This window comes from Heteronotia binoei, chromosome 14, assembly GCF_032191835.1.
Source record: "Heteronotia binoei isolate CCM8104 ecotype False Entrance Well chromosome 14, APGP_CSIRO_Hbin_v1, whole genome shotgun sequence".
Classification (NCBI taxonomy): domain Eukaryota; kingdom Metazoa; phylum Chordata; class Lepidosauria; order Squamata; family Gekkonidae; genus Heteronotia; species Heteronotia binoei.
Genome location: NC_083236.1, coordinates 7,514,999 through 7,528,526, shown reverse-complemented (window position 1 = coordinate 7,528,526; position 13,528 = coordinate 7,514,999). Strand labels below are relative to the sequence as shown.

Genomic DNA, 13,528 nt, shown 5'->3' with positions numbered 1-13,528 from the left:
TCTAGGGTCATCTAGTCCAACCCCCTGCACAATGCAGGAAATTCACAAACACCTTCCCCTAAATTCACAGGATCTTCATTGCTGTCAGATGGCCATCTAGCCTCTGTTTAAAAACCTCCAAGGAAGGAGAGCCCACCACCTCCTGAGGAAGCCTGTTCCACTGAGAAATCGCTCTAACGGTCAGGAAGTTCTTCCTAATGATGAGCCAGAAACTCTTTTAATTTCAACCCATTGGTTCTGGTCCTGCCTTCCGGGGCCACAGAAAACAATTCCACACCATCCTCTATATGGCAGCCCTTCAACTACTTGAAGATGGTGATCATATCACCTCTCAGCCGCTTCCTCTCCAGGCTAAACATCCCCAGCTCCTTCAACCTTTCCTCACACAATTTGGTCTCCAGACCCCTCACCATCTTCATCACTCTCCTGTGGACCCGTTCCAGCTTGTCTAGATCCTTCTTAAAATGTGGTGCCCAAAACTGAACACAATACTCCAGATGAGGTCTTACCAGAGCAGAGTAAAGTGATACCATCACATCACGTGATCTGGACACTATACTTCTGTTGATACAGCCCAAAATTGCATTTTCCTTTTTAGCCACTGCATCACACTGTTGACTCATGTTCAGTGTATGATCCACTAAGACCCCTAGATCCCTTTCGTACATACTACTGCTAAGAAAAGTCTCCCCCATTCTATAACCATGCATTGAATTTTTCCTACCTAAATGCAGAACTTTTCCATTTATCCCTGTTAAAATTAATTTTATTGGTTTTAGCCCAGTTTTCCAGCCTGTCCAAGTCATCTAGTATCCTGTTTCTGCCTTCTTCTGTGTTTGCAACCCCTCCCAATTTAGTATCATCTGCAAATTTAATAAGCATTCCCTCTATTCCTTGGAGCCTGCAGAGGCCTGGAGCGATTTTGTGGAACTAGTAAGGCTAAAGGAGCGGGTGGTTTGGGGACATGCTGACACTGGCTCTTTGTTAACCTCATGTTTTCTCAGGCTCAGAGCATTTTATATTTTTAGTTTCTGCTTTGATCCTTGTACTTTTTCTTTAGGTTTTATTTTAAAAACTGCATCGCCAAATCCTACTGTTTCCCCACCTTTCCATTTTAAGCAAAATATTACAAGAGCTATAAGCATGTTCATATTTTAAGTTAAAACATATTTGTGTTTGCCTGTGTCTTTTATAAAGTGTCTCTCTGCTAGCTCACATTACATTTTATGACACAAATGGTCCAGCCCCACAAAGCCCCATTCATGTCACATCTGGCCCTCCTAACGAATGAGCTCAGCACCCCTGTATGCTTTGCATTATTTCTTTCTACGCTTGTCACAGAACAGGCTGCGAAGCAGTGGGGAGGGGGGAACAGCACATCACTGACCTTCTTTGCGATGCCAAAGTCATAAACAACTTCTTTCTCTTCATCTGTCATTACTGGGATGCTTAATGCACTGCCCACATGAACTCGGCTACGTATAACAGGGAATAGGTCAAAACAGGACTCAGACATTTTCTCCAGTGCTACAGTCACAGCTCTGTTATCAGGATCAATTTCTTCCGCTGGTAAAAGAAATCTGGAGTCGCCCACGGATAGAACAGCATCCCCTTTGCTTAGACAGGCAGTCTCATCAGCGGGGCCCTGGGCACCACTCTCTGAGTCTCTAACGGGAAGCTCTTCCTTGATGGGGTCTGAGTTCAACGATTCACTATCAAGCCGTAACCTTTTGGCACTTCTTGGCATAGCTGGAGATGCCAACATCCTTTTCCCAGTCTCACTCACACTGGAAGACGACAGGTCTGAAAATAAAGTGGTCCCCGTTTTAACAAAAGCAGTGGAAGAAGAAGAAATTTCCTTATAGCCGCTGATTTGATGGACATTTCTGCCCTCTAAAGACGACGGCCTGCTGAGCTGAATATTACCTCTGAGGATGTTGAGTGTGATTGCTCGGGCGGACAGCTTGGGATACAGACTGTCCAACATTTCCACTGAATTTTCCTGGGGCACAGCTTGAGCGGCACCAGCAGCCGGAGGAGGAGGAAATCTGCCAGGGACTGGAAGGGCATGCTTAGGCGTGGCGGCACAGAACTGAAGAGGAGAAGACAAAGTTCTCTCGCCAATCGACACCTCAGAGGGAGATGGACTGGTATGCAGAGCAGCACACGTTTGGCTTGCTTTCTCCGACAGTGGTGAAATCACAGATGGGAGTGGAGTTTCGCATAAAGGAGGAATCGGTTTATTCAGTGGGGATGGCAAAGAAAATTGGCTAGAGGCTGACGTCATTGGTGAAACAGCCTGAACAGTTCTTGGAGGTGTAGCTATCAAAGGCGGGAGCAAAGGAGGTAAGGGGGGTCCCATTTCTTGCCTAATTTTCCTTAGGGTTTTAGGAAAGTGTTGCATTGATGTGGAAGTATCTGTGTTTGCTACAACTGTCTCAGCCAGTGAGCCCGGATGACTTGTCCTTCTCCCTGCGAAGCTAGGTATTTTGGGGAGAAGCCTGCCACAGTCATCTGCAGCTCCTGCCTTTGCTGAAATGCTTATCAAATCTGACGGTTTATGCACTTGCTCAGCTCCATTTTGTTTGGGAGATTTAACAAGCAATTCTGATTTTTGAGATACGACTTCCTGCTTTTCAGTGCTGTGATTTCTTGAGTCAATTTGTATGGAATTCTCACTGGTTGTAGCAGCAAGAATTTCCCCATCCTTTTCAGCATGGGATTCTTTTTTAAAGGATGCATTAGTGCTGCCATCCAAGTAGGGGGATGTTAAATGGTCTTGTGCCATTTTTGAGCTCCGCCCCAAAGCAGTAGACGTCTTCTCCTGCTTGACACACGTTGAGCCTTCTGCTGAGGGCTCTGCATTGGTACCACTGGGTTCTGCCTCAAGTGAAAGAATGCCACCGTTCACCTCTGGATCACTAGCAGACAACCTTCTTGAGGCAGGTTCCTTGTTATCCACCTCCGCCCTGTTTGTCAGTGCAATACTTTTACTTGCTTCCTTCTCATCTGAGACAGAGGCTTTCAACGCGGAGGAGCCTTTTCCACTGCTACACGGTGCTGCATATGAGTGCTCCACAGTCTCTACAGCCGCTTCTTCAGCACAGGAGTCATCACTGTGTGCCTGCTCATCTTTTGGAGATGCATCTTCTGCAAGATGCATCAGCTCACGAATGTCAGAAGTCACAACCATGTTGTATGGTACGTCTGCCTGGCTGTTCCAGGCAGTATCCAGCTCCTTTCTGAATGCCAGAAGCCCCGAGTTCTTCTTTGTGGGGTTCACTTTTCTGAGAGGATATTCTTCTTCTGACGAAATGGAGGCAGAAACATCCAACACTGTGATAGCACCATCTTGAGTCTTAGCCTCATCCGCCTCTCTGGAACTCACCTCAATGCTCAATATTTTATCAGTTTCTTCCAACACTGCTTCTAAAGTACAGTTTTTTGAATGACTCCCCATTTTCTCATTGGAAGTAATAATAAGCCCCTTGTCACTGCTCAAAATGCCTTGGTTTTCTGCAGAAGTGTGTGCTGCGCTAGCACCGTTTGGATTGGGTGCTTCAAAAAGCTCTGTACTATTTTTTACATCACAATATCCTTTAACATGAACAAGTGCTTGAGTTTCACTGCTGGCTGACTGTTTTCCAGCTCTTTTCATTTCTCCCTCATCTTGATCATTATGACTGCAGGAATCCAGAGACTTCTGCTGGCTTTCGTCTGAACGATCAGCATCTGCTTCTCTGACCATTAAGTGTTCTCTGTCATCACAGTGATCAGTGCGATCAGCACTGGTTGAAGGAGCAATAAATGAAGGGTCGTAAGATTGTCCGTTTGCAGCCACACCGTAGCCTGGGCCATTTCTGTCCAAAAACAATGCTACAGAAGGCTCTGAACTAGCTGCGACAAGGCTGACGGCCTTGCAATCTGCATTTGCTGCCTGCATTGACTGAGCAGAATTCACTTCCAATATAGTCTCATTTGTTGCACAGCACTCATTCATCTCCACAGAGCTGCTCCTTGGCTTAGGTGAGATGCTCTCATTTTGCTTTGTCATCTCTCGAGATGGTGCATCATTTGGTGAGTTTTCAGATACCAACCAGGACTGCACAACCCCCAAAGAGGTTCCCTTTTCACATCCCACTGCTGTAGCTAAAGGTTCACTACCATACTTCTCAAGTCTTTCCGATGTCAAAGATTTATCCTCCGTAATAACCCCAACAGACTGAATGCTATTTAGCATGTTACGTACTTCAGGCATACACTCCAATTTACCATCTGGCTCTTCAAACGACCCCAGTTCTGATGCATTTCTAGTGACAGACTCCAATTCAGGGGCTGCCTGGTTAGTTTGCACAGGTTCCTCAGGTTGCGACAAGCAATCTTTGACAACAGACACTTGGGTTGGTAACACAGGAACATTCATATTACCTGACTCCTCTTGTAATGACTGACTAGAATCTTTTTTCTCAGTGTGGTCTTCCGGATGAAGGCAACTTTTTGTTATGACCAGTGATGGAGTTTCCGCTAAGATGCTTCCAGCCGTTTTATCTTTCCTTACAATATTTTCAACTTCAATTTTTAGCTTATCACCCTCTTCATTTTGAGAAGAAGGAGCAATGCTGCACTCATTCCTAGTCTGGACCACTTCATTAGAGCAACACAGTGAATTCTCCCATCCATCAACTGCCTGTGTGACATTAAGCTTTGATCTCAAGGCATCAACACTGTCCAATTCAGCCTTTTCATTTATGTCATACTCACTACCTTTGTGGCATCCTTTTTTGTTGCTGCAATTTCCTTCTTCCCAGTGCAGTTTGACGGATACACCAGAGCCATAAACATCGTTTTCAGTGGCCAGCATGAGTGCAGCCTCAGTCTGCTTGTGCTGGACCTGATCAATATGGTGATCTGTTTCAGCATAAAGTTCAATGTTGCCAAGATTCATTCCTCTGTCCGGGAACTCTGGTTCACCATTATGCCGTGCACACAACTCTTCTGTTCTGTTCTGTTCAAATGCTCTATGTTCAGTAAGCGGTCCTGCTCTTCCCAAATCAGATTCTGCCTGGATGTCCTCAGAACCCTCGTTGGCCACTGATGCTCTGATCACACGACTAGGGCCATCTTTGTCAGGAACTTCCAGCGCGTTTTCAGTAGCGAAGACAGGCGCTTCAGTTTCCTGTGGATTGCCACCTTTGTGAACTAGAGGCTGATCATCTGCTATAAGAGAAGACACAGACACTTCTACTGTTCCTTTGAGCTCTTCCTTTTTTTTAATTATGTCACCAGACTCATTTAATGCTTGCTCAAAGCTACTTGTAACCATTTGCCTTGGTTCAACTGTTTTCTCTTGTTTCTGAAGGCAGTTAAAGAACATTAAGTCACACACCAAAGGTTTTTTTTCTGTTTCTGTTACATCAGCTGTACTTTTGGCAACATTTTTTGTACTTTGAAATGCTATTTCTGGGTTCTTTTCCATAAATCCACAGTTTTTCTTCTCTCCATCCTTTGATATGACACCTACCCTATTAAGAAGTCCTGAATTTTCCGAAGAGTCAGAACATAGCCCTGACTTCTTATCCTTTAAGACTGCTGGTCTTCCAGATAACTCACAAGGATCACTGCTTTCATTATTTACACTAGAAGAGTCGCTCCTCAGTGGTTCTACTGGATTCTTTCCGGACACCGCATAAGCTTCTGGTGCACTCTGATCATGGTTTTCTGAAATGTTTTCAAACTTTTGAGCACTGCGGTCAATTTCTTCATCACTGGAATCTGTTAGTTCTCCAAACAACATATCCTTAAAGAGATAAGAGAACAGGTGTTAAGGTGATATACGCTTATACAGTACACAGACAAATTACTATAATGACTATATGAGAAACTACTGATCATGGTTATTGAAAAAGAAATCCCTAAATGAATATGCACTGAAACTACAACTCAGGTCTAATTCTCACTGAAGTTATAAATCTTAAATGTGTACATGATGTTCCAGTGTTGTATGGGTTAAGGCAGGAAGATCAAACCTACAGGCCAGAACCAGCTCACCTGAGGCTTTAATCTAGCGCATGAGTAGGCTCTCTTCTCTTCCCCCCTCCACTGACCACACTCACCCTTCTGAGCTCGAGCTCTCTCTAAATGCAGGAAGCAGAGGGTGGGGCTGCCAAACGTCCCATCTCACTCCGTCTTTCAGTGCATTCGTCTCTGCCTTCCAGCCACCACTCCCAACCTCTGTCGTCCTCCTCACAGGTATCCCTCTCACCTTTCCATTTTAGGCAGGCATCTTATAAGGGTGGGGGAGGGCCGGTTTAAAATATTTAAGTTTTAAACTCCCTCTTCCAAATGTGAGGCTCCAATGGAATAGCAAAACAAGCGCTGAAGAGGACAACTAAAATTGTTATCTACAATCACTCTGTTAAAAACCCTGTAAAAAAACCCGAGTCACAATTCTTCAAGGGAAATTCAAAGGGAAATCCCAATGAGAATGGTTGAACGGGATCTCATTAATTTGCTTAATTGCATTAACTGAAAGTTAAGATCAAATGACACCTTTCTCACCCTCTACAAGCGAAAAACTGGATTAACATAACTCGGGTTATCAACAGCACAGCCTAAGCAAAGTTGCGCTTTATTGAAGTTAATGTAACTCTCTTTTGAACTTAATTTCTTAAGGGCCTTTTTGTTCCGGGCCCCTACCTGGTGGAATGAGCTCCCGCTGGAGATCTGGGCCCTGCGGGACTGATCAAGGTTTCGCAGGGCCTGTAAGATGGAGCTCTTCCGCCAGGCTTTTAATCAATCCAGTGGGCATCCTCTGAAAATCATCACTTCCCCCAGCATTTCACCATTATGGTGTTCTGTGATGCTACCAGCAAATCGCCGCATGCTGTTTACTGCGCTGCTCCTGTTTTGTAATGTCTGTTTTTATGGTATTGTTTTAACTCTGTTGCTTTATTGTTGTGAGCTGCCCTGAGCCTGCTTGCGGGACAGGAGGGGTATAAATCTAAAAAATAAATTAAATTAGAATACTTAAGAGTTTTGCTTAGAAACTCAGTGGATGCAGCAATACCTCTTCCATAAAGTTTTTAACCACCATCTCCACCCCCCCCCCCAAAAAAAAAGGCTTGCTGCAGTTTATGAAAACCACCTCCTGTACAACATTATTGAAGAAGAAGAAGATATTGGATTTATATCCCGCCCTCCACTCCGAAGAGTCTCAGAGCGGCTCACAATCTCCTTTACCTTCCTCCCCCACAACAGTCACCCTGTGAGGTAGATGGAGATATTGGATTTATATCCCGCCCTCCACTCCGAAGAGTCTCAGAGCGGCTCACAATCTCCTTTACCTTCCTCCCCCACAACAGTCACCCTGTGAGGTAGATGGAGATATTGGATTTATATCCCGCCCTCCACTCCGAAGAGTCTCAGAGCGGCTCACAATCTCCTTTACCTTCCTCCCCCACAACAGTCACCCTGTGAGGTAGATGGAGATATTGGATTTATATCCCGCCCTCCACTCCGAAGAGTCTCAGAGCGGCTCACAATCTCCTTTACCTTCCTCCCCCACAACAGTCACCCTGTGAGGTAGATGGAGATATTGGATTTATATCCTGCCCTCCACTCCGAAGAGTCTCAGAGCGGCTCACAATCTCCTTTAACTTCCTCCCCCACAACAGACACCCTGTGCGGTAGATGAAGATATTGGATTTATATCCCGCCCTCCACTCCGGAGAGTCTCAGAGCGGCTCACAATCTCCTTTACCTTCCTCCCCCACAACAGTCACCCTGTGAGGTAGATGAAGATATTGGATTTATATCCCGCCCTCCACTCCGAAGAGTCTCAGAGCGGCTCACAATCTCCTTTACCTTCCTCCCCCACAACAGTCACCCTGTGAGGTAGATGGAGATATTGGATTTATATCCCGCCCTCCACTCCGAAGAGTCTCAGAGCGGCTCACAATCTCCTTTACCTTCCTCCCCCACAACAGTCACCCTGTGAGGTAGATGGAGATATTGGATTTATATCCCGCCCTCCACTCCGAAGAGTCTCAGAGCGGCTCACAATCTCCTTTACCTTCCTCCCCCACAACAGTCACCCTGTGAGGTAGATGGAGATATTGGATTTATATCCTGCCCTCCACTCCGAAGAGTCTCAGAGCGGCTCACAATCTCCTTTAACTTCCTCCCCCACAACAGACACCCTGTGCGGTAGATGAAGATATTGGATTTATATCCCGCCCTCCACTCCGAAGAGTCTCAGAGGGGCTCACAATCTCCTTTACCTTCGTCTCCCACAACAGACACCCTGTGAGGTAGAAGAAGATATTGGATTTATATCCCTCCCTCCACTCCGAAGAGTCTCAGAGCGGCTCACAATCTCCTTTAACTTCCTCCCCCACAACAGACACCCTGTGAGGTGGGTGGGGCTGGAGAGGGCTCTCACAGCAGCTGCCCTTTCAAGGACAACCTCTGCCAGAGCTATGGCTGACCCAAGGCCATTCCAGCAGGTGCAAGTGGAGGAGTGGGGAATCAAACCCGGTTCTCCCAGATAAGAGTCCACACACTTAACCACTACACCAAACTGCCATTGTTTTTTGGAACTTACTGGGATAGTAGCAGGTGAAAACTGTATGGGAGACAGCAGACGGGGAAGAGGTCTAACCCACTTTAAAATCTCTGTCAGATCTTCACCAGTTTCTTCCAGCTCTTTGCTGAAAAGATCCAGGCGACTTGCTGGTGGCGCCATGCATACGGGGAATTCTGGAGACTGGCCTTGAGAAGCTGTGCCACTGTCGATGCAGGTCTCAGGCGTCTCCATGGCCTCACTTGCCATCTGGCCAACATGCTGCGCAGGCCTGCTGTCCACCTTTATCTGCAAGGACGTCAAAGAAGTTTGTGTTGTACAGGTTTCTGGTGAAGAACAATGAGAAGGCCTCTCTTCTCGAGCTCTCTTGGGTTTTGGAGGGTCCTGCACCGCTTCTATGGGACAGAAGATTATCTACAGTTTAGTTTAGTTCTGAGTTTTCCTCCCACCTGAAAGCTGAGGGCAACAAAAAGCCCAGGCTCATCACAATGGTTTGCTGCTCTTCACAAAAACACTTGCTCTACTCTAGGCCCCCTGCCCTTTCTGAGCCTGCAGGCACCTCTGGGGTTTTGAGGGGGGGGGGGGTGCTGCCCAAAAATGCCAGATGCTGGAGGCACAGTGAGTACAAAATGGCTGGAAGAGGAAGGGGTGCCAGACACACACGAGCAGGAAGAAGGGATGGGGAGTATAAAAAGAAGAAGCCCCAGAGAGTACTGAGATCGGGAACTCAAAACCTCCTCGTCGTCCCCGGGCCAAAGGAAGCCCGCTTGAAATCTACTAGGGATAGGGCCTTCTCCGTAATGGCCCCTTCCTGGTGGAACCAGCTGCCGGAAGAGGTGAGGGCCCTGCGGGATCTTGCCCAATTCCGCAGGGCCTGTAAGACAGTCCTCTTCCGGCTGGCTTACAACTAACTGGCACCTGAAACTGAGTGTAGTTTTATAAGACTGCTGTATGTTTTTAATGTTTTAACTGTGTAAACTGTGTAAAATGTTTAAATTTTTATATTTTTATGTTAGATTTTATATGCTGTAAGCCGCCCTGAGCCACCTGGTGGGAAGGGCGGGATATAAATTGCAAATAAAATAAACTAAACTAAATAGGGGCAGGATGAAACCCCTCAAGGGCACAGAGAAGCCCCTCAAGGGGGAGAACTGAACTGTCTTATTCCTTGCATGGCATTTTACTTGCCCCCCCCCTCCCCCAGCATCCTCTCTCCCCCCACCCTCTGCCAACCCAGTGCAGCGGAAGCAAGAAAAGCACTTTCTCTTAAAGTCGGGGCCTGGAATGAAGTGGACTGCCTGAGCCTGGCTGCTTCGGGGGGAAGAGAAACACTGTCTGCACCAGCAACACGCAGCTGATGGGGGCACCCCTGCCAGGCTGCCTCTTTGCTAGCTGCGCAGCTGATTGGGGTGAGGCACCCCCCAGTCCCAGAGCAAGTGCTGGTGGGCACCATGATGCACAAGGGAAGCCTGCTGTAGTCCAGCTGAACATACAAACAGTCTTGAAATGACACAGAATGATTTCAGTCAGGACAAGCTGTGTAAGTGACCCCTTCTTAAACAGCCTGGCCTAATTTGAATCCCAGCATGAACAAGGAGTGACAGAAAAGTGATTAAAACACACATCAGAGGTATGGAAAACACAATACATAAATTTTATATTTTAAACACACAAATGCAAGCCAGATCCCAGCATCCTGTAGTATGACCAAGAAACAGACCCCTCTATGCAAAGAGAAGCCACCATGCCGCCCGAGGGCTTGGAGATTCTACAAGTGCAGCACCCACTTTCTCCAAAGGAGCAAAGGGCTAATATTCAGCTGCATTTCACATCCAGCACTGGGCGACACCCTCAGAGGTCCTTGCAATTCAAGTATATATACTTATGTCCCATCATACTCATGATCAAGGCAAAAAAAGCCCAGCAGGAATTCATTAGCATATCAGGCCACACACCTGATGTCACCGGAAGTGCGGTCATCCAGCCACACCCACCTCATAGAGCTCCACGAAGTTCTTTCAAAAATTCTCAACTCAACATCTCCCTTAACCATCCCCACTAACTAGGCCTGTTCACAAGTTTCAGTAAATGCACAGGTATCCTACAAGTACACCTGTGTCAAGATCAGCCAGGCATCAGTCAAACAAACTCCTCTGATGAAACCATAGATAAAGTTTATTAGTACTGGAAAACAAGAGCCAATCTATGCCTGAACAGCCTTGCCAAGAATGAGGGGCTGATGGTTACAGTAGGTTAGATTCAGAGTATTTGTGCGGGTAAATTCTGGCGCCTCTCCCTCCTGCCTTCAAGACATTCGAACTTATTCCCACCTAATATCATAACAGTGAGTGTATTCTCAGTCCAGTATAAGGTCGTGATAGTTAGGAAGGTATCTGTTCCTTTTATGCTTGGAAGACTAGGGGTGTCAAACATGTGGCTCGGGGGCCAAATAAGCCCCCCCAGCAACTGGCTGTCATCTGCTTCCTTCTCCTTCTCTCTTGCTTCCTTCTGCATCACAGCTTGTTTTGCCAGGTTTGACCAATTGCACAGAAGATACAAAGCAACGTCTCTGTTTTCTCCGTTGGCTGAGGCTCCTCCCTTGGGGAGGAAGGTGGGGGGGAGGCAGAGCTTGCTTTATCAGGCTCTCTCAATCGCACAGCAGAGCTACTGAGCCCACCCTCTCTTCTTAGCTATACTTCCCAACTGTCAAGCCATGCTTCATTGAAGTTAATGATGCTCTATGACTATGCTTATTTTATGGTTACTAATACTATTACTGAATAAAATATCATGCTACTAATACTCTGCCCAGCAAGAGAAGGAGGAGGGGTGGGAATGAAGGTGCCAAAACTCCAAAGACCCATAGAGGCCTTTGAAGTGCAGAGCGCCAAGCTCGCCTCCCTGACGCCTTCCTAGCAGAGCAAGGACACCACCAGGGGGGAGAGTGCATCCATCACCGGTGCAAGATAAGCAGGCGTGTGAAAGTATTGCTTGTAGGGACAACTGTAGTTTTATTATGAGAAGTAGTTTAAACCCCTAGTCTTTGATCTGTATTCATAAATACCAATGGCTCAAGCTATCTGTTATCAGTTTCAATGAATCCATGTAGAGAGTAACATTGTTGTAATCAATAAATGAAACTTAGTTTTGAACAAAGACAAGTTTGATCATTTTGAAACTTCAATGAACCCTTTGCTGACACCAACCAGTTACTTATGTATCTTAACTCATTAAGGAAATGGAAGAAGGGCCTTAGGAGTCCCAATCCCCAGTTGGGGGCAGGGGATCCCCTGGTTCAGAAGCCCTCCTCCCAGCTTCAGGGGTAGCAAAAAGTGTGTGGGGGGAAATATCCATTGACTCCCATTAGGGTATAATAGAGAATCACTCTGTGGGTATCTGGGGTTGGGGGGGGGGGCTGTTCTTTGAAGTAAAAAGGTAAAGGAAGTCCCCTGTGCAAGTACCTGTCATTTCTGACTCTGGGGTGACGTTGCTTTCACAACATTTTCATGGCAAACTTTTTACGGGGTGGTTTGCCACTGCCTTCCCCAGTCATCTACACTTTTCCCCCAGCAAGCTGGGGACTCATTTTACTGACCTCGGAAGGATGGAAGGCTGAGTCAACCCTGAGCCAGCTACCTGAACCCAGCTTCCAACAGGATCAAAATCAGGTCATGAGCACAGCTTGGACTGCAGTACTGCAGCTTATTTTCTGCACCAAACTTCCAGCATAGCATCTGGTGCCTCTCCTAAAAAAACTCCTCAAATTTCAAAATTGGACCAGGGGGTCTAATTCTATCGGGCCCAGAAGGAAGTGCCCCCATCTTCCATTGTTTCCAATGATGATAATATTGTATATCCCACCCTCCATTCCGAATCTCAGAGTGGCTCAAGCTCCTTTATCTTCCTCCACCACAACGGACACCCTGTGAGGTGGGTGGGGTTCTCACAGCAGCTGCCTTTTCAAGAACAACCTCTGCCAGAGCTATGGCTGACCCAAGGCCATTGCAGCAGCTGCAAGTGGAGGAGTGGGGAATCAAACCCGGTTCTCCCAGATAAGAGTCCATGAACTTAACCACTACACCAAACTGGCTCTCCCAATGGAGGGGGAAATGCTTTCAAGTGGGCTGAGTTCAAAATGCCTGTGCTGGTAGCTGAAATTTTGTGCGCCAGTGCCCTCTAGCACAGCTTAGAGGGAACTTCGCTGTCCGTTTCCTTTTATGCTTGGAAGAAACTGGAGACTACCTTCAAAAACATGAAGGACAGGAAAGATAATGGTACAATCCTACACAGAGCTGCCCTGGTTTAAACTCACTGGCTTCACAGGATTGCACCAGAAATTCAGTTAAGCAACATCCTTCTGAACTCTTTTTTGTGAGCACAGGAAAAGCAACCAAAAAGCCTTTTCTTCATTTTGTGGAAGAATCAGGCTGGAAGAGGACATTTTCTTATCAGCCTCACAGCGAGTTGATATAAATACATTTTATTTTATAGCATTTAAACTGTACTCAATATTAAAAGTATACCGAAATGCATCAGTCTCAAGGTACTTACTTGTTTTTGCACGAGATCTTGAATTATTGTGAAACCCAGCTGTTATGGAAGAGAAAAATTGATTAGTATTATTTTTATTTTCTCTGAAGGAAATGAGCAGCAGACAAGGAAGGATCCACTTCCAAGTAACTCTAGTGTGCAATGCTTGATCTCACCTAAATAGGAGTCATTTTTGTTAATGTGACTTTTCCCCGTGGAGCTGTCAATACAAAGCCAAAGTTCCTCCAACAGCAGTTTAATTTTTTCTGTAAAAAAAAAAATCAGTAGTGTTTATGTAATAGTTAGAAAGCTGAAATCTGGTAACACATAGTACCATGACACCATTAATGGGAAGGAGGTAGATGTTAGTTGATACATTATATTCCCCTCACTCCAATGGGGAGCCAAAAGGGTACC

General features: G+C 46.2%; 1 protein-coding gene across 1 annotated transcript in view; it reads right to left on the bottom strand.

Moving 5' to 3' along the window:
- ICE1 (interactor of little elongation complex ELL subunit 1) overlaps positions 1 to 13,528 on the bottom strand; it is a 46,789-nt gene that overhangs the window by 10,904 nt on the left and 22,357 nt on the right. Inside the window, exons 11-14 of the mRNA XM_060254075.1 lie at positions 13,288 to 13,377; positions 13,133 to 13,171; positions 8,603 to 8,976; positions 1,388 to 5,797 (exon numbers count right to left, since the gene is read on the bottom strand). Of these exons, the coding sequence (XP_060110058.1) occupies positions 1,388 to 5,797; positions 8,603 to 8,976; positions 13,133 to 13,171; positions 13,288 to 13,377 (4,913 nt within the window). The remainder of the gene's footprint in view (positions 1 to 1,387; positions 5,798 to 8,602; positions 8,977 to 13,132; positions 13,172 to 13,287; positions 13,378 to 13,528) is intronic.